The sequence below is a fragment of the Strix aluco genome, chromosome 12 (genome assembly GCF_031877795.1).
Source record: "Strix aluco isolate bStrAlu1 chromosome 12, bStrAlu1.hap1, whole genome shotgun sequence".
Classification (NCBI taxonomy): Eukaryota; Metazoa; Chordata; class Aves; order Strigiformes; family Strigidae; genus Strix; species Strix aluco.
This window is the reverse complement of record NC_133942.1, coordinates 20,122,768-20,144,820: the sequence shown is the minus strand read 5'-3', so window position 1 is coordinate 20,144,820 and position 22,053 is coordinate 20,122,768. Positions and strand designations below refer to the sequence as shown.

Below are 22,053 nucleotides of genomic sequence, written 5' to 3'. Positions count from 1 at the left end.
CCACCAGACCAGGTTGCCCAAACCCCGTCCAACCTGGCCTTGAGCACTGCCAGGGAGGGGGCAGCCACAGCTTCTCTGGGCAACCTGTTCCAGGGCTTCACCACCCTCACAGGAAAGAATTTCTTCCTTATATCTGATCTAAATCTACCCTCTCTCAGTTTAAAACCATTACTCCTCATCCTATCCCTACACTCCCTGACAGAGTCCCTCCCCATCTTTCCTGTAGCCCCTTTAAGTACTGGAAGGCCGCTATAAGGTCTCCCCAGAGCCTTCTCCAGGCTGAACACCCCCAACTCTCTCAGCCTGTCCTCACAGGGGAGGTGCTCCAGTCCCTGATCATCTTCATGGCCGCCTCTGGACTCAGTCGAGCAGGTCCGTGTCCTTCTGCTGGGAGCCCCAGAGCTGGACACAGCACTGCAGGTGGGATCTCACAAGAGTGGAGTAGAGGGAGAGAATCCCCTCCCTCGACCTGCTGGCCACACTGCTCTTGATGCAGCCCAGAATATGGTTGGTTTTCTGGGCTGTGAGCACACATTGCTGCCTCACAGTCAGTTTTGAATCCACCAACACCCCCAAGTCCTTCTCCTCAGGGCTGCTCTCAATCCACTCCTCGCCCAGCCTGTATTTGTGCTTGGGATTGCCCCGACCCATGTGCAGGACCTTGCACTTGCCCTTGTTGAATTTCATGAGGTTTGCCCGGGCCCACCTCTCCAGCCTGTCCAGGTCCCTCTGCATGGCACATCCCTTCCCTCCACACAGCTCGGTGTCGTTGGCAAACTTGCTGAGGGCGCACTCAATCCCACTGTCCATGTCTCCAACAAAGATGTTAAACAGCACCAGTCCCAACACCAACCCCTGAGGAACACCATTTGTCACTGGTGTCCACTTGGCCATCGAGCTGTGGACCACAACTCTCTAAATGTGACCATCCAGCCAATTCCTTATCCACCGAGTGGTCCCTCCATCAAATCCATGTGTCTCCAGTTTAGAGACAAGGATGTTGTGTAGAACAGTGTCAAAAGCTTTGCACAAGTCCAAATAGATGATGTCAGTTGCTCTTCCCTCATCCACAAACACTGCAACACTGTTGTAGAAGGCCACCAAACTCATCAGGCATGATTTGCCCTTAGTGAAGCCATGCTGGCTGTCAACAATCACCTTCTTATTTTCTATGTGCCCCAGCAGTTTCCAGGAGGATCCACTCCACGATCTTGCTGGGCACAGAGGTGAGACTGACTGGCCTGTAGTTCCCTGGGTCATCTTTTTCTCCCTTTTTAAAAATGGGGGTTATGTTTCCCCTTTTCCAGTCAGTGGGACTGCCAAAACTTCTCAAATATGACGGATAGTGGCTTAGCCACTTCACCCACCAGTTCCCTCAGGACCCGTGGATGCATTGCATCAGGTCCGATGCACTTGTGCACCTTCAGGTTCCTTGGATGGTCTCGAACCTGATCTTCTCCTACAGTGGGCAGTTCATTCTCCCAGTCTCTGCCTTTGCCTTCTGCACCTTGGGCAGTGTGGCAGGGCACTTGCTGGTGAAGACTGAGACAAAAAAAGTCATTGAGTACCTCAGCCTTCTCCATATCCTGGGTAACCAGGTCTCCCACTTCCTTCTGGAGAGGGCTCACATTTTCCCTAGTCTCTCTTTTATCATCGACATACCTATAGAAGCTTTTCTTGTTGCCCTTGATGTCCCTGCCCAGATTTAATTCTATCAGGGCTTTCACCTTCCTAACCTGATCCCTGGCTGCTCAGAAATTTCTCTGTATTTCTCCCAGGCTGCCTGTCCTTGCTTCCACCCTCTGTGACTTCCTTTTTGTGTCTGAGTTTGTCCAGGAGCTCCTTGTTCATCCAGGCGGGCCTCCTGGTGTTCTTACCTGGCTTAATCTTTGTTGGGATGCATCGCTCCTGAGCTTGGAGGAGGTGATCCTTGAATATTAATTGGCATTTAATATCCTTAAATATGAATTGAAACATAACCAGCTTTCTCTTCCCTCCAGGTCTTTATCCCAAGCAGATTCCCAAAGAGGCCAAAGTCTGCTCTCCTGAAATCCAGGGTAGCGAGCTTGCTGTGCGCCCTCCTTGCTGCCCTAAGGATTTGGAACTCCACCAATTCAGTCACTGCAGCGAAGGCTGCCCTTGAGCTTCACGCTCCCTCTCAGCCCTTCCCTGTTGGTGAGAACAAGGCCCAGCACAGCACCTCTCCTCGTTGGCTCCTCTATCACTTGAGGAAGGAAATTATCATCAGCATGTTCCAGGGAACCTCCTGGATTGCTTATCCCCTGCTGTGTTGCCCCTCCAAGGGATATCAGGGTGGTTGCAGTCCCCCATGAGGACCAGGACTTGTGAGCGTGAGGCTGCTCCTCTGTCTGGTCAGGTGGCCTGTAGCAGACCCCCACTATAACATCTCCAGTCCCAGTCCCACCTTTAATCCTGACCCGTAAGCTCTTGGTCAGCTCCTCATCCATCCTCAGGCAGAGCTCTGTGCCCTCCAGCAGGTCATTGGCTCAGTCTCCCCTGCCTGTCCTTCCTAAAGGGCCTGTGTCCTTCCATTCCAAGGCTCCAGTCCTAGGAGCCATCCCCCCACATCTCCATGATGCCACTAAGATCATAGCCCAGCCCTACAGGCATGTGCATACCTCTAGCTCCTTCTGTTTATTCCCCATGCAGAGAGGCATTTAAGCTGGGCCCATCTGAGCTGATTTACTGGGTGGAATTCCTTTGTGCTGCTCTTCAGGTGCTCTCCTGCTGCCCTGTGACCCCTCTCCAGGCTCTGGGCAGCTATTGCTGGTAAATGGCAGCAAGCTGGTAAAAGGGGGATGGATTGAAGTTTCCATCCCCCAGCAACTTCATAATAATGCACAATTTTAGCCCCTTGTAGGCTGTCTCGGGCACCGAATCACAGCTCCTGCTGTCTTCAAGGGCTTGGAATGCAAGCACGTGTCTCACAGGCAACGAAGTCACTATTTAATCAGTTGGGTAGAGAGTAGTCTTTGAACTGTCCTCTCCAGTTACCCAGCAAGTTTCACATCTCAAGGAAGTTTCCCCAGGCAGTTGTCTCTGCAAGTCTGCAGAAAAGGACAATGAAGTTACTCCACCTGTACTCTTTTGTCATTTGTCAAGTATTTCTGAGTAATTTACTCATTAATCCATCAGAGTGAATCTGCTTGTTATTTTCCCACAAAGCTGTGGCAAACTGGATGCAAGTAACAGAGGGATCCAGTTAGTATCAGGACAAGATACACAGCAGGCACACACACCTGCAGCATCCTTCTTCCCACAGCCCCAATCCCTCGCCCTTCACTTGGGCTAAAAACAGATTTCTGATTGACACAATGAAAATTCACATTAGTTTATTTTACAAGAAACCTGTAGAAAAGTGACAATTTTCCCTCTTCACCTAACAGAACTGAACTTCTACTGCAGAACTCAGCTACCACATGCAGAAGTGCCAGAAAGACTGGGCTAGGCTTTGAATGGATGGAGAGATGCTGCAAGTGAGGTTAAAAAAACCTCTTTTACTCCTTATTTCCACCATCATATGCTTGAATTCAGTCTCCAGCACAAGAGAGCTCCAGTCCAACACCAAATATAAGGTCCTTGTTAAAAAGCACGTTGTACAGCTGGGATATAACACAAAGCTTCCCATACTGTTCTGGCTCCACACTTCAGCTGAGCAGCTTTTTCCGTGAGTAAGTCCTGCTAAGGGGATGCCTCCTGGAAGTCATGGCATGGAATGGAGACAGCTCCTGGTTGGCAGGAATTTGGAAGGCATCAGATTCCTCTTCTACAAAACAGAAAGAATTAAAGCCACAGTTTGCCAAAGTTTACCGGTGACTCCAAGAAGCCAAATACCAACTGGAAACAACATGAACAGTAAGCTGCCCTTCCTGCTAAGCTACTCTTTCTTCATTGCTACATTCCCTCCCTTCCAAACTTCCCAGTTCACACCAAGTTTCTTGGAAGCATGCGAGATGGAGACACTGAATACAGAAATGGCAGCTAGAGCCACAGGCTTTCTGCACAACTCCCTAGCACAGGACGCTTTTGTTGCTCTTCAGTCGCAAGCAAGCAGAGAGCGCCCTCATCTGCTGGAGCCCAGCCTTTCCTTACAGAACAGGTTGTTACCTTGAACACACTTTCTCCGAGACGGCGGTGTCTGTCCCTGGCACAGCAGTGGAGACTGGGTCAGTGCTAGAAGGCCGCTAGCGGAGAGCACGCTCGTCACTGGCGGAGTTGAGCCTGAAGAAGCACAGTGAGATGCTGCAGCAAACTGGTAACTCAAGTGCTTTCAGCTAAGTCTCATGCACAGCCTCTATTCTGCCTCGAAACCTCCAGCAGTACAAGTGATACTTGGGAGTTTACCTGAAACAATATCTAGGCTGGCCCAGTGGGTTTCTGGCATTGCAAAAGGTAAACGATAGTCTGGAACTAGCTTTTAGCACATTTAATTTTCTCAGGTGGTTTACTAGAAAAGCGTTTCACTCGTATTAAACAGTTACTCTTCAATTAACTGGTGTTCTGGAAGAAAAACTGCTACAACTGTGATGATCTGTAAATACAGAAACAAGGTCTGTAGGTACAGAAAGTCTCTTACAGGACCAGCTTAAGGTTAATACTGTTATTATTTCATGTCCTGAATATGGACTTCTGTTGCTTTAAAGTTTGCCCATTTTTCTCAGTGATACCTGTTGAATGGGTAAGGCACTGCCTTTGTATACAAACCTTGCTTTGCAAGAGCAAACACACTGAAGCTTAATGCTTCAGGGCATGCAATGACTATAGAACATCTGCATAGTGCCCTGTAACATGTAATTTATAGAACAATATGGGATTAAGTATTTGAAATTCACAAGGCCTTGCCTACAGAGCTGAGAGCACCTGCTTCACCAAGCTCAGCTGAACCACCTGTACCCACAGCAAAAGCAAAGAGCTAGTTTAAACTTAAATACCTACCAATACAACATTACTGCTAGCAAGGGAATCATTTCTGATACCCACTTTCAACAGGCCCACTGCCATGGGCACACAGAAGAACTGGAGCACCAATAAATACCAACATCCACAGGACTTACCCTGCCAAGGCTCCAGTCTATAGTGAAGCAGCCAAGCTTTAAAGACAGTTGGCTTCAGTGCTGGATGCTGAGCAGCAGCAGCTAGCAGCACCAACACAAACCCAAGTAAGTCGCCAGTTGGATGAAACTGAAATCCTCCCTCCCCATGTTCTCAACCTTTCAATTCTTCCAGCCTCCTGCTCTTTCATTTCTCTGATCTCTCTCCTGTTATTAATACTCCATTGATGAGCACATCAGTCAGTTTGCCTCTCCATATAATTAACTTCCATGTCATTGGCAATCCACTCTCCCCCTCCACCTCATTCTCCCACAGATAGTCAGACTGAAATCATGTTCTTGTCTACCCCACATTTTTAGCCATCTCTGTGTTTCAATGGAGGGCCACTCGTGCCACTTAATTACCTGACAAAAGGAAGACATCGTCATCCCCTACACAACTGTGCTGCTCAGGACTTACAAGCGCACATGATCGTGGTTTCTCAGGAAGTACAGAGTCCGTCCTTGATTTGCTTCTGCTGCCCTCATCTGTGGAACAGCCAGTGAGATCCAGGTTGCACCTATCAGTGCAAGATCTCTTAGCATCACAATTCTCCTCCTTTTCTGGCGATAGATATGTAAAGACCCGCTTCCGAGATTTCAAGCCAAAAGTTCCCAGGGCAGAGTCCTCATCAGCCCTAGGTTCAGAGTCACTAGGAGATGCCTGATCCTGGAGCCTGTAAACCCCTTCCAGTTCAAATTCTCCGAGACTGTTTGTTACTTTGCTGCTGCAGTGCTCCAAGATCTTCATCTCTCCTTCTCTGCCTGTTGACATTCTCTTCTGTTCATCAGCACTCTTCTCGCTTTGACCACAGCTAGCATTAGCAGTGCTGCCTGCTGCTCTCTTTCTCCGAGGCCAATCATTGATAGCATCAGGGGTTGTCTTCCCCTTCTGCTTTGGAGAAGGTGTCCGTGGAACTCCTGCTTCTAAGGGGGATGGGGAGGTGGTGTTAGAGGCACAGCTTGTTGGGGTGTACGACTGGCATATGTAGGTCTGTCCTCCACTTTTCCCAGGTGTACTGTGGAAAGAGCGAAAGCAGGACGGTGAAACACAGGCAGCTGCCAGTTTTCCCGGGTGCTTGCTACACCAGGTCATAGCAAGATCACCAAAGGGGCTTTCTCCTCCCTTGGGTTTGCTGGCACTTGCTTCAGGTTGAACTTCCAGCGATGAGCAAGAGCCAATTTTCTTAATGCGAAGTTTGGGCAGGCCTGAAGCTTGCATTTCAAGCTCAACTTCGTAAGTCGGTGAGCTAGCAGAAGGCAGTTTGCAACGACTTTTAGGAGTAGAGAACTTGGCTAGAAGTTGAGGATCTCCCATCCGCGCTGCAGCCTCCCGCTGCCTCCTGTCTGCAGTGCAGCGTAAAGAATAGGCAGATGTCGGCATAGGAGGTGAAGTATTCAGGGCAAATTTGGAGTGTCTCTTAAGACTTGGAGCCTTTGGCCCCATATATTCCTCTCTCAGCAGGGTTCTTGGTTCCAAGTCACCACTAACTGCTTGAGAACCACTTAGGAAGGACTCACAGGTGTTTGCACTGGAGTTCCCCTCCTTAACCAATTTCTCACACTCTACCTCATCATTCTGTGCACATGCCTGCCCTCCAGCAGAAGGCTTTGGAGACAGATGCTTTTCCAAGTTTTCTGAGTCCTCTCTTAGAGAAGACTTTTGAGATGCTACCACCATCTGTTTATTTTCCTCCCATATTGGGGTATCTTCAGTAACTTGGGACTGACAAAGGTGAAGGCTTTCTCCAGAAGAGTTACCACCACTATCATGATGATTGTCCTTATTTTCAGGTGTTGCAGACGCAAGTGCAAGGTTCTCTCCTCCAGAGTTTGGTTCACATTTGGCCTGTTTGGACGTGTGAAGCAGGGACCCCAGTGAAGTGCCAGTAATACCTGGAGATTTTTGAAAAGATGGTTCCCAGTCAGACTCCCTAGCCTGCAAACGGGAAGGAGAGCAGATTGCCACAGTGTTCGTGGAACTTTCATGGAGAGGAGAACTGAAGGGAGGCTCGAGCTGCAGTATTTCTGCACTCAGTGGGCTGGCACATGATTTTGAACCTGGATCTTCAGGTTTCCTGGGAGTACTTTCAGTTGCTTGAGATAATGGATCTGACTGCACCTGAATTTCCTTTGGTAGGATTTGCCTCCGAGTACCAACTGGAGATGCTAATTTTGAGAGGTATCGCAAGGAACGTCTTGGAGTTTGCAGTTCTGCAAAATATCTTTCCTGGACAGCAGAGGGGGAAGAAGCAGCTGGAGTTGAATCTGTCAGAGGTAATAATGAGGCACTGAGCACTGCGAACCCTTCATGTTCTGGTCTTTGTAAGGCAGCCTCTTTGCAAGGAGGGGAGAGTCTTTCTGCTGGAGAACAGTCCTCAGAAGTTACTTGCAGTAAGTGAACCCTCTTACTTTCAGTTAACGCAGACGGTGACTTGATCTTTTGTACAGGATGAGAAAAGTACTTTCCCAAACACCTAGCTGCAGTCTGCTTAGCAGCTGGACTTTTGCCAGGAGTCTTCTCCAGCTTCTGAGGTGTCCTGTGGAGAATGCGAGGTGATCTCCTTGGTAGCTTACTGGCAGAATTCAGTGGCTTCTGGACAAATTTATGGGGTGTTTTTCTAGGAGTCTACAGAGGAAAAAAAAATATTAAAGAATCATGCTCCTTCTATTCCAGCAGTATTATCTACCCCTCTTGATATTTACTTCTCAAGATTTAACACACAAAAAACATTTGATTAGACTTAAACTCTAAATTTAGAATGTGTAGGTCTCACTAAACACAAACAGAAAAAGGGGATTGGAAGAAAGAGAGGGAAGTGCTTCTACCTGACAGGCAGTCAGCTCCTCTAAGTGTAAAGAATCTTTTCTTGTTCTCCTCCTTCCAGGTGAAGGCTTCACTGCAGGACTACATGTGTCAATGACTGCACCAAAGAAAAACCTCTTGGGAGTCTGGACAGTGGGGCGCTCTGAAAGCTGCTTAATGCCTATAAAGTGGAACAGTACAATTGAACTAACACCAAGTAACCTGCCACTAACAATTGCCTCAATCACTTCAGATATATGGACAAGTACTGTACAAAGCCTATAGCCCTGGCATGTTCTTTTCTAGCTAAATGTTAAAGCTTCACCAGAATTATTGTTATTTTCCAATATGAAACTAATATCCATCTGTAGAAAGAGTGCTCTAGCAGAGAAAAAGTACAAAATAGCTCAGCCTCTTATTCTATTTATAGCTTGTAGTTTAAGAAAGTTCTGGTTCACGACTAAGGATTCTAGTAAGTACAATATAAAGAACTAAATGTCATCATTTATAGCTGATAATCCTACTGAGAAAGCCAGCAAAGAAGATCCCATCAGTCATTGCTTTATGCTACCACAGAGTAGACTGAAAGTAAGCTTTAGGATTTCTATCCCATATTTTACAGGGATTTCACTGCATTTAAAGAATGCAGACTGACAATCAGTGGTATTCTGTTAGATGGGCCTGACTGGTTTCTTAAGTTGGCACTGTATTCATCATAGAAATAGCTGCCTTACCATCCTCCAAATTCAGGTTCCCAATTCAAAAATAATTACTGTGGATGAATTTCTTTCTACAGAAGATATTACATGATAGCTCTTAGCTTCTTACAGTCTCTTGTAGAGCCAAATCAAACTCAGAGCTATCCATGTCAGCTTTTCAGATCACCAATATCAGCCTGCTCAAATCCCATTCAGTACCTTCTAGATCCTGCTGTGTAGAGCTCTCCTCTTCTTGTCCCTGATGGGCTTGCTGTGAATTTTGTGAGCTGGGCTGTGTAGTGGAATAGAAAACACCAGAGCAAGTCCTACTCAAAGACAGCTGTTTGATGCGTGGGCTTCTTCTCAAACCTGCCTCTGAAAAAGTAAGAATATTGGGGATTGAGCCTTCTTTCTCCCTCATCAATGGGGGCATCTTCAGGAGCAGTCTAACTGGAAAGAACACACTAAGAAGAAACTTCCATACAGCTAACTATCTCATGTAGGGAGGCAAGCATGCGAAGAATAAAGTTTCAACTTTCTTGGGGATTTAGAATATTAATGCATACAAATCTCCTTCCAAATCACGATGCCCCTTCCTCTAAGTCATGATTACTCTCATCCCTCTCTAGTAATTACATAGAAAAGAGTGCTAGAAAAGCCATGTTCAAGTTACATTCAGGTTAAATGATTCGTTAATTCTCCAGTCTCTTTTTACTAGTGATTTCATCTTCCTACTTGCCCAACTATGCTGTTTTCTTCCTTCCTGGGGAGGAGAAACAGCAGTAGCCAACAGAGACATTCCACAGAGCCAGGTGGCTATCTGTTACAGTAGAAATCAAGAGCAGTATTAGGGTCACAGCACATGTTGAAGTTACATTTAAAAAAACCCTACATGTGCTGGTTTGACAGTAATTATAGCATCTCAGAATCTTGTTCACCCTCAAAGTCCTTCATGTATTTTCATTTAAAATAGTTACTATCTACCTCTCTTAACTTCTACTGTACAGGGTTGTCAAAGCAGTGAGCAGCAAGTGGTTCTATCAGAGGAGGCTGTGCGCCACCAACAGAACAGTACAATACTTTTGTACTGACTATTCATGAATTACCTAAATTGAAGCATGCTCATCTTACAAGCTACAACACAGCAAAACCACCTTTAATCAAAAATCAGTGCGTACCATTTATAGCCTTGTCGGGAGATTCTTCTACAACACCCGTGTCACAACCAGGATCAGAAGACCTTGAGAAATAGCAGACATTTTGGACTTAGCACACTTCACATTTACAAAACCAGAACTTACCACATAGACTGAAAAGCAGTACTCTATTCTACAACAAAATACTGCTTTGTGGGCTACTCTAAGTGAGCAATTTATAACCACTTTGCCTTCTACTAACATAGGATTGAGTGTGGGTAACTGTCTAGCTACATAGGTAACAGTTCTACATGGAAGTAAATGCTAAATTTCAGCCTGGAATCCACAAAATACAGCACAGGCCTCTTCAGAAGCCCTCAAAACAGCAACTGAACCTAAACAGAAGTTAGCTGCGGGAATTAAAGCACCCTGATTTATATGATGAAGTATTTCTCCCCACTCAGGCAATGCAACTTTGCCTCCACTGGTTCTCTTACTGCCTTCAGTGAAGAAGACACTTTGACCACAAGAAGATACCCGATTCTTGTGCTTACAGCCATTAATTAGAAATCTAATACTTACTGAAGAAATTCAGAAAGAGCTTACTCACCGGCCTTTGATCTGCTTATGTAGTAGTCTCCTGGAGACCTGCTTATGTAGTGGTGTTTCTGCAACTCTCTTGGTCAGTAACTTGTGATGATCTAAAAATCAAGCAAGAGCTATAGCATCACACAATTATAAAGCAGTTCGGACAAAAAAAAAAAAATAAGAGTTTTGTATAGGCTTCAGTTTAAGAATGACAGCCAACATAGAATCATTGTGCATCAGTTTCCCAGCACCCATAAACTATCATCATTTAAGAGTCCAGTGTCTACACTTCCTTCCCACACCCTCAATATTAGTAGTACTGACTTTGTCTCAGTCATAATTAACCTGAGATAACTTCCATTCTTCATCTTTTATTCACAGATCCTTTTTTAACCAAGCATTTTTAACATTAGTTTTCTTTATGAGATGTAGAGATCAGTAAACAATAGGTTTCAGTTTCAATACTATCCTATTCACCCTCCAAACACCACAGCAACGATCTAAAATATTTTCTCCTTCATTAAAAACATATCATTAATTTTCATAAAACTGAGGACACAAGAATAGGAATTTTAGCAAAAGCTCTTCAACAGCAATCCTACACCTGCAAGCCATGGCCTACCTTTAGTGCCTTCATCAGTGCATTTGTATCTTAAGCCTTCCACGGCAGATACTGATTGGCTTCTAGGCATCTTCTTCACAGACCTTTTCGATGGTGAAAGTATCTCTTCATTGAAGAGGTTCCTCCTTACCTTTGTAACCTCTGTGAGGCAAGACAAAGCAAGAAATGGTCAGATGAAAAGGAAAAAAGGGGAAAAGAGAAAGAAAAAAGTCACAGGAAGATAATTTTGTCAGGCCACTAGAGATGGGAACATCACATACAAGCATAGAAAAACAACTTTTTAGAGGCCCCAAAGCATTGAAAAGTTGTTTTTCTGCTATTGGAACATGTCTTCCTCTAGATCCATTCTGGACTTCTCTTATAAATTTGTGTTATTTGCATTACTCCAGCAATAAGCTACAAGCAGATGCCATAGCAGAAAGGGAGGCCAGTCTATGTCCTAGACTGAGCAACGTTAAGTGAGCTACAGAATCTCAGCTGAAGCACATGTTGGTTCAGGGAAAGCATACGGGATTTAATTTTATTACGTATTTTGCAGAGAGATATCCTGTTTCCAGATATAGGAGTTCATTCTTGTCCTCCCTTCCTTTTCAGGACAGAGAAGATGGAAATAAGTGCAAGATTCAAAGAAGAATGGAAAGGTTTTCTTTTCAGGATATATGATTTAAGTTTTCTGCATGTAAGCACACACAGCATACAGTGATTATTTTTTCCTCACTTTTTGAAGAATTCAGCAAAACTTCCTTCAGATTTCCAGCATGCTTCAGCATAATTTCATCATTGCTCACCAAAATTTACAGGGAGAACATGTGCTGAAGACGCACCTTTCCATGGAAAAGCTAGAAGTCAATATACCTTGCACTGCTTCTTTCTGCAACGAAGGCATCTGTTGGGACTTCTCAGTGGCAAGGTAAGAACGCAAGTTCTCCTGAAACAAAAAAATAAAAATTAGCCTCACCTGCAGCTTAATGTTATGTTTAACCATTATGAATATTAACTGTAAGATCTGAATCACACATTACTTCAATTTCTCCTTCAAAACAATTTTGATCTCTGCCCAGCTGATACAGGCATACTTACTAAGTGAATATAGAGCACGAGTTTTGCACTCAAGTGTCACTTCACAACACTGCTGCACCCCTGCAGAACCCACCCATGCACAATCCTTTCGGAAGAGTTTTACCTTTCTGATGGGATTCTTGGCTATCTTGGGAATCTCAATTTGACGCAAGTTCTGTGGTGCTTCTGTCATGCTCCTGTGTCTGGCTAATGCATTATTCCTTTAGAAAGTATATAAAGGTTAAGTTAAAATAAGATCAGAAGTATAGTTATCAAACTAATGGGTTTGACTCTAGAGATAGGAAGTCTCTACCTAAATTCAGATTGCAAATTGCATTGGTACCTCACAACACAAAGATAATTTGCAATATAGCCAAAATGTACACAGGATCCTCAACATAAAGGTCTACAGTAAATCGCAGTTTTAACTAACAATATAGGGTCAACTACTGCATAGTAGAACATCCTCTGCCTCTCACAGATGTTCGTGAACTCTACTTGTGCATAAGATACACATACAGAATCAGGATTACACTTTCATATAGTCAACAATGGCAAGTTCAAGTTCAAGGGAGCCTTAATATTTCTCTCAGGCTTGCAGAGCTATCAGCAGGTGTCAGCTTACCCCAACCAGCTATTCAGACACAGAAACAAAGATGACTGAGCTGTAGTTCAGATATAAACTCCTCAGCCACAGCCCAGGCTGCAACAAGCTGCCTCCTATTTGGAACTATTACCTTCTCTTTTTGGCAGATCTGGTGCGCAGCTCCTCCAGCTGATCACTTTCACTGCGTAGGCGGACAGTGCTAGGAGTTAAGGCAGATGATAGAGACAGTGGAAGGTCTGGGGATTTGCTATCCAGAGTCACAGAGTCATCACTGAAGAAATCTGAAGGCAGAACAGATGCCAGTTTCGGGGGTATTTGTGTACCAAGACCGTAGTAAATATCTCCAAGGGTCTTCGGTATAGAATTTATATACCTAGAGCAGAGAGAACCCACATCAAATACAAACTCCCACAAAACAGTTGGCGTTTCGATCACAAGGTTTGAACTAAATCTTTGTTCTTAAATGTCAACTAAAAAAACCAACTGAAGATCAACTCTTTTTTCATTAGTTTACTTATCAGCTACTTCTTCTTTAATCAAAATAAGCATAACAAAGAGAACATTGTCTAAACTTCTGAAAATTACAAAGATGCAGTAAATCAAAGCTGTAGATTGCTTTTTACTCAAAGAAGATATGCAACCAAAACAACAGTCCCCAGTAACACTTAAGTTATGCTAAAGAACTTACAATTCTAGTATTTCCTCTAGAAACTTTGTAAGATACCCTGGGTCTTCAGTCAGACATAAAATGCGCAGCATATCTGTCACCTGGAAAGAAAGTCAGGTGGGAAAAGGGATTAAGTTGTGACAGCTGCAACACCAGATTTTTTTTTAGCAAGAAATATGAAGTGTTACAGTAAAATCAAGGGAAAACTACAGGTTCCAGGTCTGCATTTCTAGTGCCATAAAAAACCACAACCTGATCTATAATTTACTCACCTCTTCTAACAGCTGTTCCATTTTGTCAGTGTTGCTTTGCAGTGAAGGGCACTGAAGACATAACTCAAGGCGCAAAAATACCTGAAGTCGGCACCTAAGAAAACAAGTAATCATTCACTGCCTTTTTTCTGGTGGAATCATATTTACTGCAAAAGGTATGCTCAAAAAAGCAATGGGAGGGGAAGTGGCTCCATTTGACAGCATAATTTGGTTAGCATTTCATTTTGGTGGCAGGGGAGATGCCTCATTTCAGGTATAGGCTGCAATGCTTATCACACAGCATATGTATATTTGCTTTTATTGAAGTGTTTTCACGGCAACCAGAGGTTCTCCTTGGATTATTTACCCCATGTATATATTTCTCCACTTGTACAAAAAATCCACCATTAAAAATTGCTAACCAACTCCACAGTATCTCAGAAGTTGAAGTAAATAGAGTGTCTCTTACTCTCCAACTTTGGTCTCCTTCTGTAATCCATGCTGTTGTCTGAGCATTTTGCTGGTCTTCAGGAGATGGTTTCTGACTCTTTCCACACAGGCCACCTGCAGAGACACATAATTACAGCAAAAACTTCAAGTCTGCTCCCTGTCTTCAGGACAGGTTTTTATCCCCTCCGCTCTTGACCCATTCTTTTAGGAATGGCTATTTTTTTCTTCTCCTTCAAGGAGAAGAATTCTCTTTTTCTTTCAGTAGCAAAGTCACGATGACATGAGACTTTGTAGAACTCACAGCTTGAAATCACAGAGAAGGTCACCAGCTTGCAGCTTCAGGCCTTCTTCAGTAACTATGAATTTGCCTTTCACAGTATTTTTTTCAATGACCCAAGTTTACCAGTTTTGGTTTCAGTGAGTTACTTTAAGTCTATAGATAGTGTTAAACATTGTAAGAAATAGCCTGAACTATTTCTCTTTCCTGGAGAAGTAGTAGGCCTAGGTTTGCCACGTAAAGCAAAACCAGAAGATGCACGGTTTTTTAAAATACAGTTTGCAAGAATGTATTTTTTAAAACACTGGCTCTGAGTAAGTGAAATTAGAATTGAGAATGAGGTCAATGTAAAGGAGAGACATCTGTTGCAGTCTTTACCAAAGGTCTAAACTGATAACTGAACTGGATTTTCCTACATTCTTTACAACTACCTACAGTTTTTCACTACTAGTCAGCACAGATAGTAGCTAGTGGTTGTGGTTTTGACTCTTGCATAAAACTTCAGGTAAGATGAAGGAAAGGTAGCCTGAAATAGTAAAAAGCTTTAAATTTCCAGATCAGTAACGATCGTTCCCACATGCTCTTACCTACCTCTTTCTCTTTGGCATCTTGTACTTTCAAGAACCTTTTAATGGCCATAATCATATTCTGGGCACACACAGATGAAAGAACTCCCTCAGCAACAGCCTTCTGGTAGCTTGCAATTAAATGAGACTGCAGTGCCTCCTCAGTTTTGAAGTCTGCAAGGAAAATGGTCTAAGTTAACTAAATGTCAGTTTACCACACTTTACTGATAAAACATTCATTCCAGCTGAAGAAGGGAACAGAAGGGATCATCAAAAGATTTTCTCCAGCAAAGACGCATCCAGACCACAGAACACTAACAGAAGCAGTCCCAGGTCCAGACCCATGCAAATGATAAACTCAGTTCCAAGTAGACCAGCAAGCTTTCAGGTTACTGTAGCAGTCAAGAAATTCCCTTTACTTCTGCATAATTAGTAAATAGGGTGCTTCCCTCTACTTCTTTTGGTTAAAGAAAAAAAGGTAGTTCCTTATCAGTTTTTGCAGATGGAGACAAGGCAGGAAACTAACCCCAAGGAGTAGTTGTAACAGTAGGTTGTAAACATTTATAGAAACTAACTTGGAGAAGGGTGGGGAAAAAAAAACAACCACAACCACTCCGTGCCAAGCTTTAGATAACCCAAACACTGATCTGCTCCCTAGCACCCAGTACTCCCTTACGATCCTTCCCTTTCCCTTCCATAAAAATCCATATGACCTCCTACAAATATCAGGACTGATAACACACACCTATTGATATTTTAAGTGCTTTTTCCTTTTCTTCCACCTTTTCATCCAATCTTTTTCCTGAAAGCTTCTGTGGAACCTTCTCATTCACTGTTGGCGGCACACCATCAGGTTGAAACTTCTGAGCTTTTACATTCAGTCTTGCTACGTTGAGCATCTGCAGGGATCTGGACATGGTCTTCATCTTCTGCCTGACTGGAGTCCGGGGAACCCCACCTGCAATGCCACAAAAAGGGAGTTCTACCATCAGACACACTGGGGCAGGAACTCCACCCAAGGTAGAGCATAATACTGAGTTCTGTGTTACTGTCAAGTGATATTAGTAACCTTCTAGTGGAAAACATGGCCCAAAAGGTTTGTATTTCTCCATGAAAGAGCTCCATAGCAGGCAGCTACTTCTCCAAGTAAAAAGCAAGAGAAAACTGTTGCTCTGCTTAAGTTATATAGGTATAATCAGAAGTTACATATATAGGAAGCAATCTTATGTCACAGAAATAGAAATAGCTGACAGAGCAAGACTTAGAGATACATCAGGTCAGGGTATACGCAGCTGTGATTAGTGTTCTGAAATGCAAGGATTAAACTCTTTTCTAGAAAAAAAGTGGTTTATTTCTCCAAATTAGAACAAAGTTGAGAGGTTGCAATATTTACTAGTAGTTGGAGCAGTCCCCATTTCAACAGCTAATGAAACTGCAGAGCTCAGCATACTGCTTTTTAACAGTTTTGTCAGTCACTGCACAGCCTTGAATTAGAGCCATTTGAGTTGTACTAAAGGACAATCTTAATATTAATATGTAAATTAAGCTGCTCTAAAAAAAAAAATCTAAAAGCATGCCACTACTCTGGAGAGTGCAGATCTCTAGGATTCATGCATTAAAAGACTTGCTGAGAAGTCTTTATCATCTTTAATTGATAATAATATAATCCCAAAGCATACATACGTCTTTTTTTGTTATTTCCTTGTCCAGCTGCAGCAGATGTTTCACTGAATTTTCTCTGGTACAGCTCACAGAGACTTTCTGAGAGTTCCACTTGAGATTGGTCTGCATCATCCTTCCCATTAGCACAAGGAACCTGCAGGAGCCTACATAAAAGAGCCATTCAATACAGTTATCAAAAGAGATGGGAGTGGGAGGCATATCCCTTGTTCCCAGTGGATTCTGGGTGCCAGTCCACAGCAATATAGTGCAAGTAACACATGCTAGTACTCTTCCAATGCCTGCTCCCCAAAATTATTGCTTAAAAGATACAAAAAACCCAAACCACCCTCTTAAAAGGGTCACACCAAGTTAGAAACAAGGATAACAAGAGTTGCCTGACGTACAATGGATATGCCACTGACCCTTGCCACAAAACTACATGAGCAATTTCGCGTTAAGCTATCCTGCATTAGGCTTTTTTTTATGTTTAGTCAGCAAACTCTTTGAAGAAAGCAGGCTTATTCATTTCTACTAAATACTAACTGTGATAACACAACCACTATCTTCAGTATCTTGCAGTGGACCTTATGGCACCATAAGAGCTGAAGTCTGACATTTCCCCAAGTAGATTAGGTCATTTTAAGTCACCTATATCACTCCTGAAACTGTCAAGATCTTAATCCACACAAGCTGCTACCCAAACGTGCTGTTCCCAGTTCCTTTTGTCTATACACCAAGACATAAGGAAGCAACAGCACACAGTAAAATAAGTATAGAAATAAAAGCCCTAAGAGAAGCATTTAATTCTAGAACTCTGAGCAACGCTACAGCCATACTCCCTTAACAGGAAGCAGAAATCCTTGATTATTACTCAAACATGTTTCAGAAAAATACCTGAATGACTCCATCAGATCTGAGCTCGCTCCACAAGCGTTCGATGCAGGATACCATGCTTCAAACACTGAAGGATGCCAGCCCCCTGTATAGGACAGCTCCCGTTGGACCCACTCTGGCATAGGAGGAGTTTCTTCTCCTGTGAGCAGACACACAAAAATTTAGAAGGAAACTAAATGAAGCGGCAGAAGGTCCTCCCAGCCTTCACAGATGCTCTAAAGCAGAGGTTTCCAAACCTCTGCTCCTGGAGGGGCAATTTAATACCCAATACATCAGGCAGGGAGACTCCTAAGATTCACTCTAACACAGAACATGCGAGCTAAAAGCAGCCTCCTTGCAACCACATCCAAAGGCTTTACTGGCCAGGGATGGCCCATGTGACACATTTTAGGAAACCTCATCCTAAAAACTTGTCCCCAAGCACAAGTAGCTGTGCTTTATCTACAAGTTAATAGAAACTAATGCTCCATCAATAAAACAGAAAAGTACACCAGTGCAGATTTCTGCATCACATCACAAGGCCTGAGCCACAGAAGACAAGACAAAATGAACAAGTCCCAAAAATGAGAGACTCCTCATGGAGGAAATAATTAGCTTTAGATTTTTCCACTCCAAATCGATTTAAAGACGATCAAAAGTGGTAAGTTTTGCATTTCCTGACACCTACCCATGCTGGCCAGAGAATCCTCCGCCAATGTGTCAATTTTACCCAACACACTATTTACAATATCTGGGAGGTGAAGAGCATGGTCTTGGGAAGAGTTCTCCACTACAGCTCCTTCAAGGTTGCATCGCTCAACTTCAGTGGTCTTCTCAATACCAAGAACAGTCAGAACTGCAGTACTCTCAGAAAGTGGCGATAAAACAGCAGTGCAGGGGCACCAAGTTCTAGATAGAGATACTTCAGCAACCTTCGTTTAAAAAAAGAGAAAAGTTTACATTATCTAGAAATACAGAGACCTAATGGGGTACAGATACTTTACAAGTTATAGACTTACATGATCTCCTAAAGAATGCTCTGAATTTAGCTCCAAATGAGCAATTTGCGGTGCAACAAATACCACTATTATTGACCTCACAACATAATACAATGTCACCCCCTTTGTCACAGCTCATTTCAGCATAGGTATTAGTTTGAGACAAAGAGAAAGATTTACCATGTGCAGTTCTTCAGTCACTAGACTCCTTAACAGCTGATGAAACAGTGACCTGTTACATTCTGCCTGCTCAGCCCGTGTGCTCTGCACTATCCAGCTCTCCGTGAGAAAGTGGCCAGCCTGCACCAAGCTCCAAGCTGTCAAGCTACCTTTCAGAAAGATATTGACTGGACAATGCAGCTGTCTTTGGCTCATGGCAAGGGGTTCCAGGATTACAGCACAGCTTTCCGGCTCGTTCCCTCCTGTGCAAGGATAAGATAAAGCAAAAGTCCTAAAGAAATTAAAATGGGGTTTTCATCTAGATGAAGAGACTACGCAAAAAAAAGTTCCAAGATTAAACAGGGAACAGCTCTACATAAGTGTATTGCAGAACTGACTTCATCCCCAAGCTCTGAAAAAGGAGCTGAGTGCATGAAGGAACCACTAAAGAGCCAACGTGCACTGCATGTTGCTTTAAAGCTAATCCATTTTCTTTTGAAGAGGCTTTTTATTTGTGTCCTTAGTTTAGCTAAATTGAAGCTGAGACAAAGTGTGTATAAGAACAGGGTATACACCTATATAAGGTGGGACCAGCAAAGAGCTCTTCATGCACCCAGATTTCTGGAAGCACGGAAAACCAAAGAGACTAAATCAGAAATATGTGCTAATAGGTATCATATCAGAGGAATTAGGGCACATGCAGGATCTCTTTTTTTTAAACTTAGGCTTTTCAATATCTGAAGTTACTTCTACATGTACTGTTTGCAAAGGAAACTCATCAAGGACCCTGCATGAGAGATCACAGTGATTACTATGCACACCTATCTTTGCCTTTTTTTTTTTTTCTTACCAGGCATGCTGAGAAACAACATTCCTTCTTGCTGGGGGAATACTGCTTGAAATACAGAAGGCTTCGAGAACAAGCAGTTCAAAGTTGCGTCCAAAGGCAGAAGTGTGGTCCAAGGCACAGTCTGTGGCACTGGGGAACTTGAGTGTCCAAAAAAGCCATGAGCAAGATCTGCCCTGTGGTGACTCAAACATTGCACTAAGGTTTCAGCTGGCAAAATGGTGCCTCCCATCTGACAGATCAGTTCAAACATTGTCCAGTACCCAACATGATCTGGGGATTCGATCAGCTGAAAGTAACAGAGAGGTCTCAAGTTAATGTTGGCAGTCAGATAATCTTCATACAAATAAAGATTGTGTGCTTTTAGAAAAATTGGCATAGAAAATGTATACAAAGCATCTAAACACAGTGCTTTCCAAGTGTTTTTATGGACTTTATTAGCCTTCACAGGAACCCAATAAAGAAAATACTATTCCCACTGAATTAAGAGCTAGCTAGTAATTTCAAGTTGGGGTTTTTGAATCTGGTCTCTAGATACCTGAACTATCAGACTGCTCTAACTCCCACCTAACTCAAAGCACAACCCAAACCCAAAACACTGTACAACTACTCAACTGCAGACATAGCTCAGTCTCCACGTGGATGACTACCATTCCAGTTTTCAGTCTCCTGCTGAACAAGTTTACATAGCAGTAACTGAAAACCCTTCCCTACCACCCAAAGACTACAGCATAAAACTGCTCTTCCTTCTTATACGGGAGAGTAGCATAGAAGATGGCCCGCTAGTACTCACAGGCTGGAAGCTGTGCGGTATAATCTCATTACCTGAGACCACTCGGCAGTGTCCACCCAGAACAACGTGATTTTCTGATTCGCAATCAACTCCTGGACACTCTTGGGCAGGAGTTTCTCTGCCAGCTCCTGAGCCGTGGGCGGCTCACGAGTGGAGGAAAGGGCATCGCTCCCCGACACGAACTGCCGCAGCTCCCTCCGCGAGTGGGGGCAGGGGGAGAAGAGGAAAACAGCGTTTACAAAGCCCTCGGGGGGCGCCTGGCTCTCCGGGGGCTCTCCGGCGGCCAGCCCCGTCCTCCGGCTCCTGCGGAGCGGCTTAGCAGGGGAGGCGATCTCCGGCCGGTCCCACTGGAAGTCGAGGAGCGTCTCCTTGAGGCCGTTGTGGGTGAGGGAGGCGCGGGGCGCCGGCCCGGGCAAGACAGCGGCGGGTCCCCGCACCCCGAACCGCTCCGCCAGCTCCTCCTCGAAACGGGCCCAGGCGCGGGGCCCCGGCGGACGGAAGCCGCCGCCCCGCGAGGCCCTGCCGCGCCCCCCGAGCGAATCGAAGAACCTGAAGGCCCAGCGGAGGCGGGACAGGCCGAAGCGGCAGCCCAGGTGGTTGAGGAGCCGCAGGGCGCCGCGCTGGAGCCGCGCCCGCCGCCCCGGGCTGGCCGTGTCCAGCAGGAACACGACGCTGTGGGAGCACGCCATGGCACCCGCCCTCCCGCCGCCTCGCGACGGCCCAGAGGCCGGCCCCGCCGCGCGCGCGGCCCTCCAGCCCCCTCAGAGCGCGCCCGCCGCCATCGCCCGGTACAACCGCTGGCGCCCTCGCCTCGCGCGCTCTCATTGGCTGCCGGCGAGTGCCCGCCCCCCCGGCTCCTCGCTCCCCATTGGGCCGTGGCGGCGGCAGCCGCGCGTTGCGCCTGCGCAATTCGGCGCCCGCGCTGGCGGCGGGCGTGGGACGGAAGGGAGGAGCGGCGCCGGCGGTTCAAGCGGCGCTCTCCGCTGATTGGCCGGCCGCGGCGTGCGCGCGGGGGAGCGTGGCATTCCATTGGCGGAGCGTCCGTGGCGAACCGGAGGGCGAGGCCAGCGCCCGGAGCGAGCCGATTGGCCGCGCCGCCAATTTAAAATTTAAAGCCGATAGGGCGCGCGTGACGGTGACGTCATTGCTTTCTTCTCTCCCTCATTGGGCGTAAAGGCGGTGACGACACGGTGATGTCACCGCCGTGACCTCACAGGGCGGGCGGGGTCCCTGAGGCGGGAGGCGCAGCCGGGCGAGCCAGGAGAGCGGGCAGGGCGGCGGAGGAGAGCACCCCGAGGGCAGGCAGGGCCGCGGGCAGCCCCGGGGCTGACCCGCAGGAGCTTCCTGCTCCTGCCCCGGCCCGCCCCGCACCCGAGCAGGCTCCCGCTCGCCGCTAGAGGTCAACGCCCCCCCGCAGCCCCCACACCGGCCGGCCGCGGACAGGGCAGCAGGGACAGTCACTTTCCTGCCGGCTGCCCGGAAGGTCCTGCAGACCCAGGGGAGATGGCACCCCAGGGCTTATCCTCCTCCCTGAGCCTCCCCGGAGGAAGCAAGGACAACCCAGGGCCCGTGTGGGTGAAAAGGTGTAGGGACAGGACACCTGGAAAGGGGCTGAGGTCTGGGGAGGTGGAGGACGAAGATCCTGGGTTGTCATCAACCACCTTGCCTCTGGGCATCGTCTCCCTGCAGGCCTTGGAGCACATCTTACTCTGTGGGTGGTAGCAGTCAAGGAGAGTTCCAAGCGTGGATGGATCACGCCGGGTAACAGGGAGGAGGAAGCCCCGCAGACCTGAGCCGCTCAGATACCCACACCACCCTTCTCCGGAGCTTGAATGCCCCAGCCTAAACCAGTGTCACCAGCAGCCGGTCGTATTTATAAAGCA

General features: G+C 45.7%; 1 protein-coding gene and 1 long non-coding RNA gene across 5 annotated transcripts; one reads left to right on the top strand and one right to left on the bottom strand.

Annotated features, from left to right (window-relative positions):
• Positions 1-3,004: 3,004 nt before the first annotated feature.
• TICRR (TOPBP1 interacting checkpoint and replication regulator) lies at positions 3,005-20,859 on the bottom strand. 4 transcript variants are annotated; one of them, XM_074837128.1, is made up of 23 exons: positions 20,203-20,859; positions 19,381-19,666; positions 18,552-18,793; positions 18,062-18,305; positions 17,395-17,533; positions 16,522-16,664; positions 15,584-15,796; positions 14,864-15,012; positions 14,015-14,109; positions 13,567-13,660; positions 13,316-13,395; positions 12,758-13,000; positions 12,145-12,241; positions 11,817-11,889; positions 10,962-11,102; positions 10,362-10,452; positions 9,794-9,855; positions 8,835-8,990; positions 7,941-8,098; positions 5,478-7,740; positions 4,129-4,242; positions 3,652-3,787; positions 3,005-3,068 (listed from the first exon to the last, which is right to left on the bottom strand). In XM_074837128.1, the coding sequence occupies exons 1-22, from the start codon at positions 20,857-20,859 to the stop codon at positions 3,669-3,671; spliced, it is 5,859 nt and encodes a 1,952-aa protein (XP_074693229.1). In that variant the 3' UTR covers positions 3,005-3,068; positions 3,652-3,668. The 4 variants fall into 4 exon arrangements, 3 of the variants coding, with proteins under 3 accessions (XP_074693229.1, XP_074693228.1, XP_074693230.1); XM_074837127.1 differs by lacking the exon at positions 3,005-3,068 and having other exon boundaries at positions 3,339-3,787; XM_074837129.1 differs by lacking the exon at positions 3,005-3,068 and having other exon boundaries at positions 3,339-3,787; positions 18,552-18,822; positions 20,203-20,380.
• LOC141928621 (uncharacterized) lies at positions 11,771-19,496 on the top strand. Its single transcript, XR_012624810.1, has 4 exons — positions 11,771-11,871; positions 13,596-13,721; positions 15,648-15,858; positions 19,384-19,496. It is a non-coding gene; the product is annotated as an uncharacterized LOC141928621 (long non-coding RNA).
• Positions 20,860-22,053: the final 1,194 nt, after the last annotated feature.

Coding starts and splice junctions, on each gene's coding strand:
- TICRR (XM_074837128.1), bottom strand. CDS start 20,859: ATGGCGTGCTCCCACAGCGTCGTGTTCCTGCTGGACACGGCCAGCCCG. Junction 15,797..16,521: donor AGGAAATAACAAAAAAAGAC/GTATGTATGCTT, acceptor GTGGCATTGCAG/GTGGGGTTCCCCGGACTCCA. Junction 9,856..10,361: donor CATAAGCAGATCAAAGGCCG/GTGAGTAAGCTC, acceptor CTATTTCTCAAG/GTCTTCTGATCCTGGTTGTG.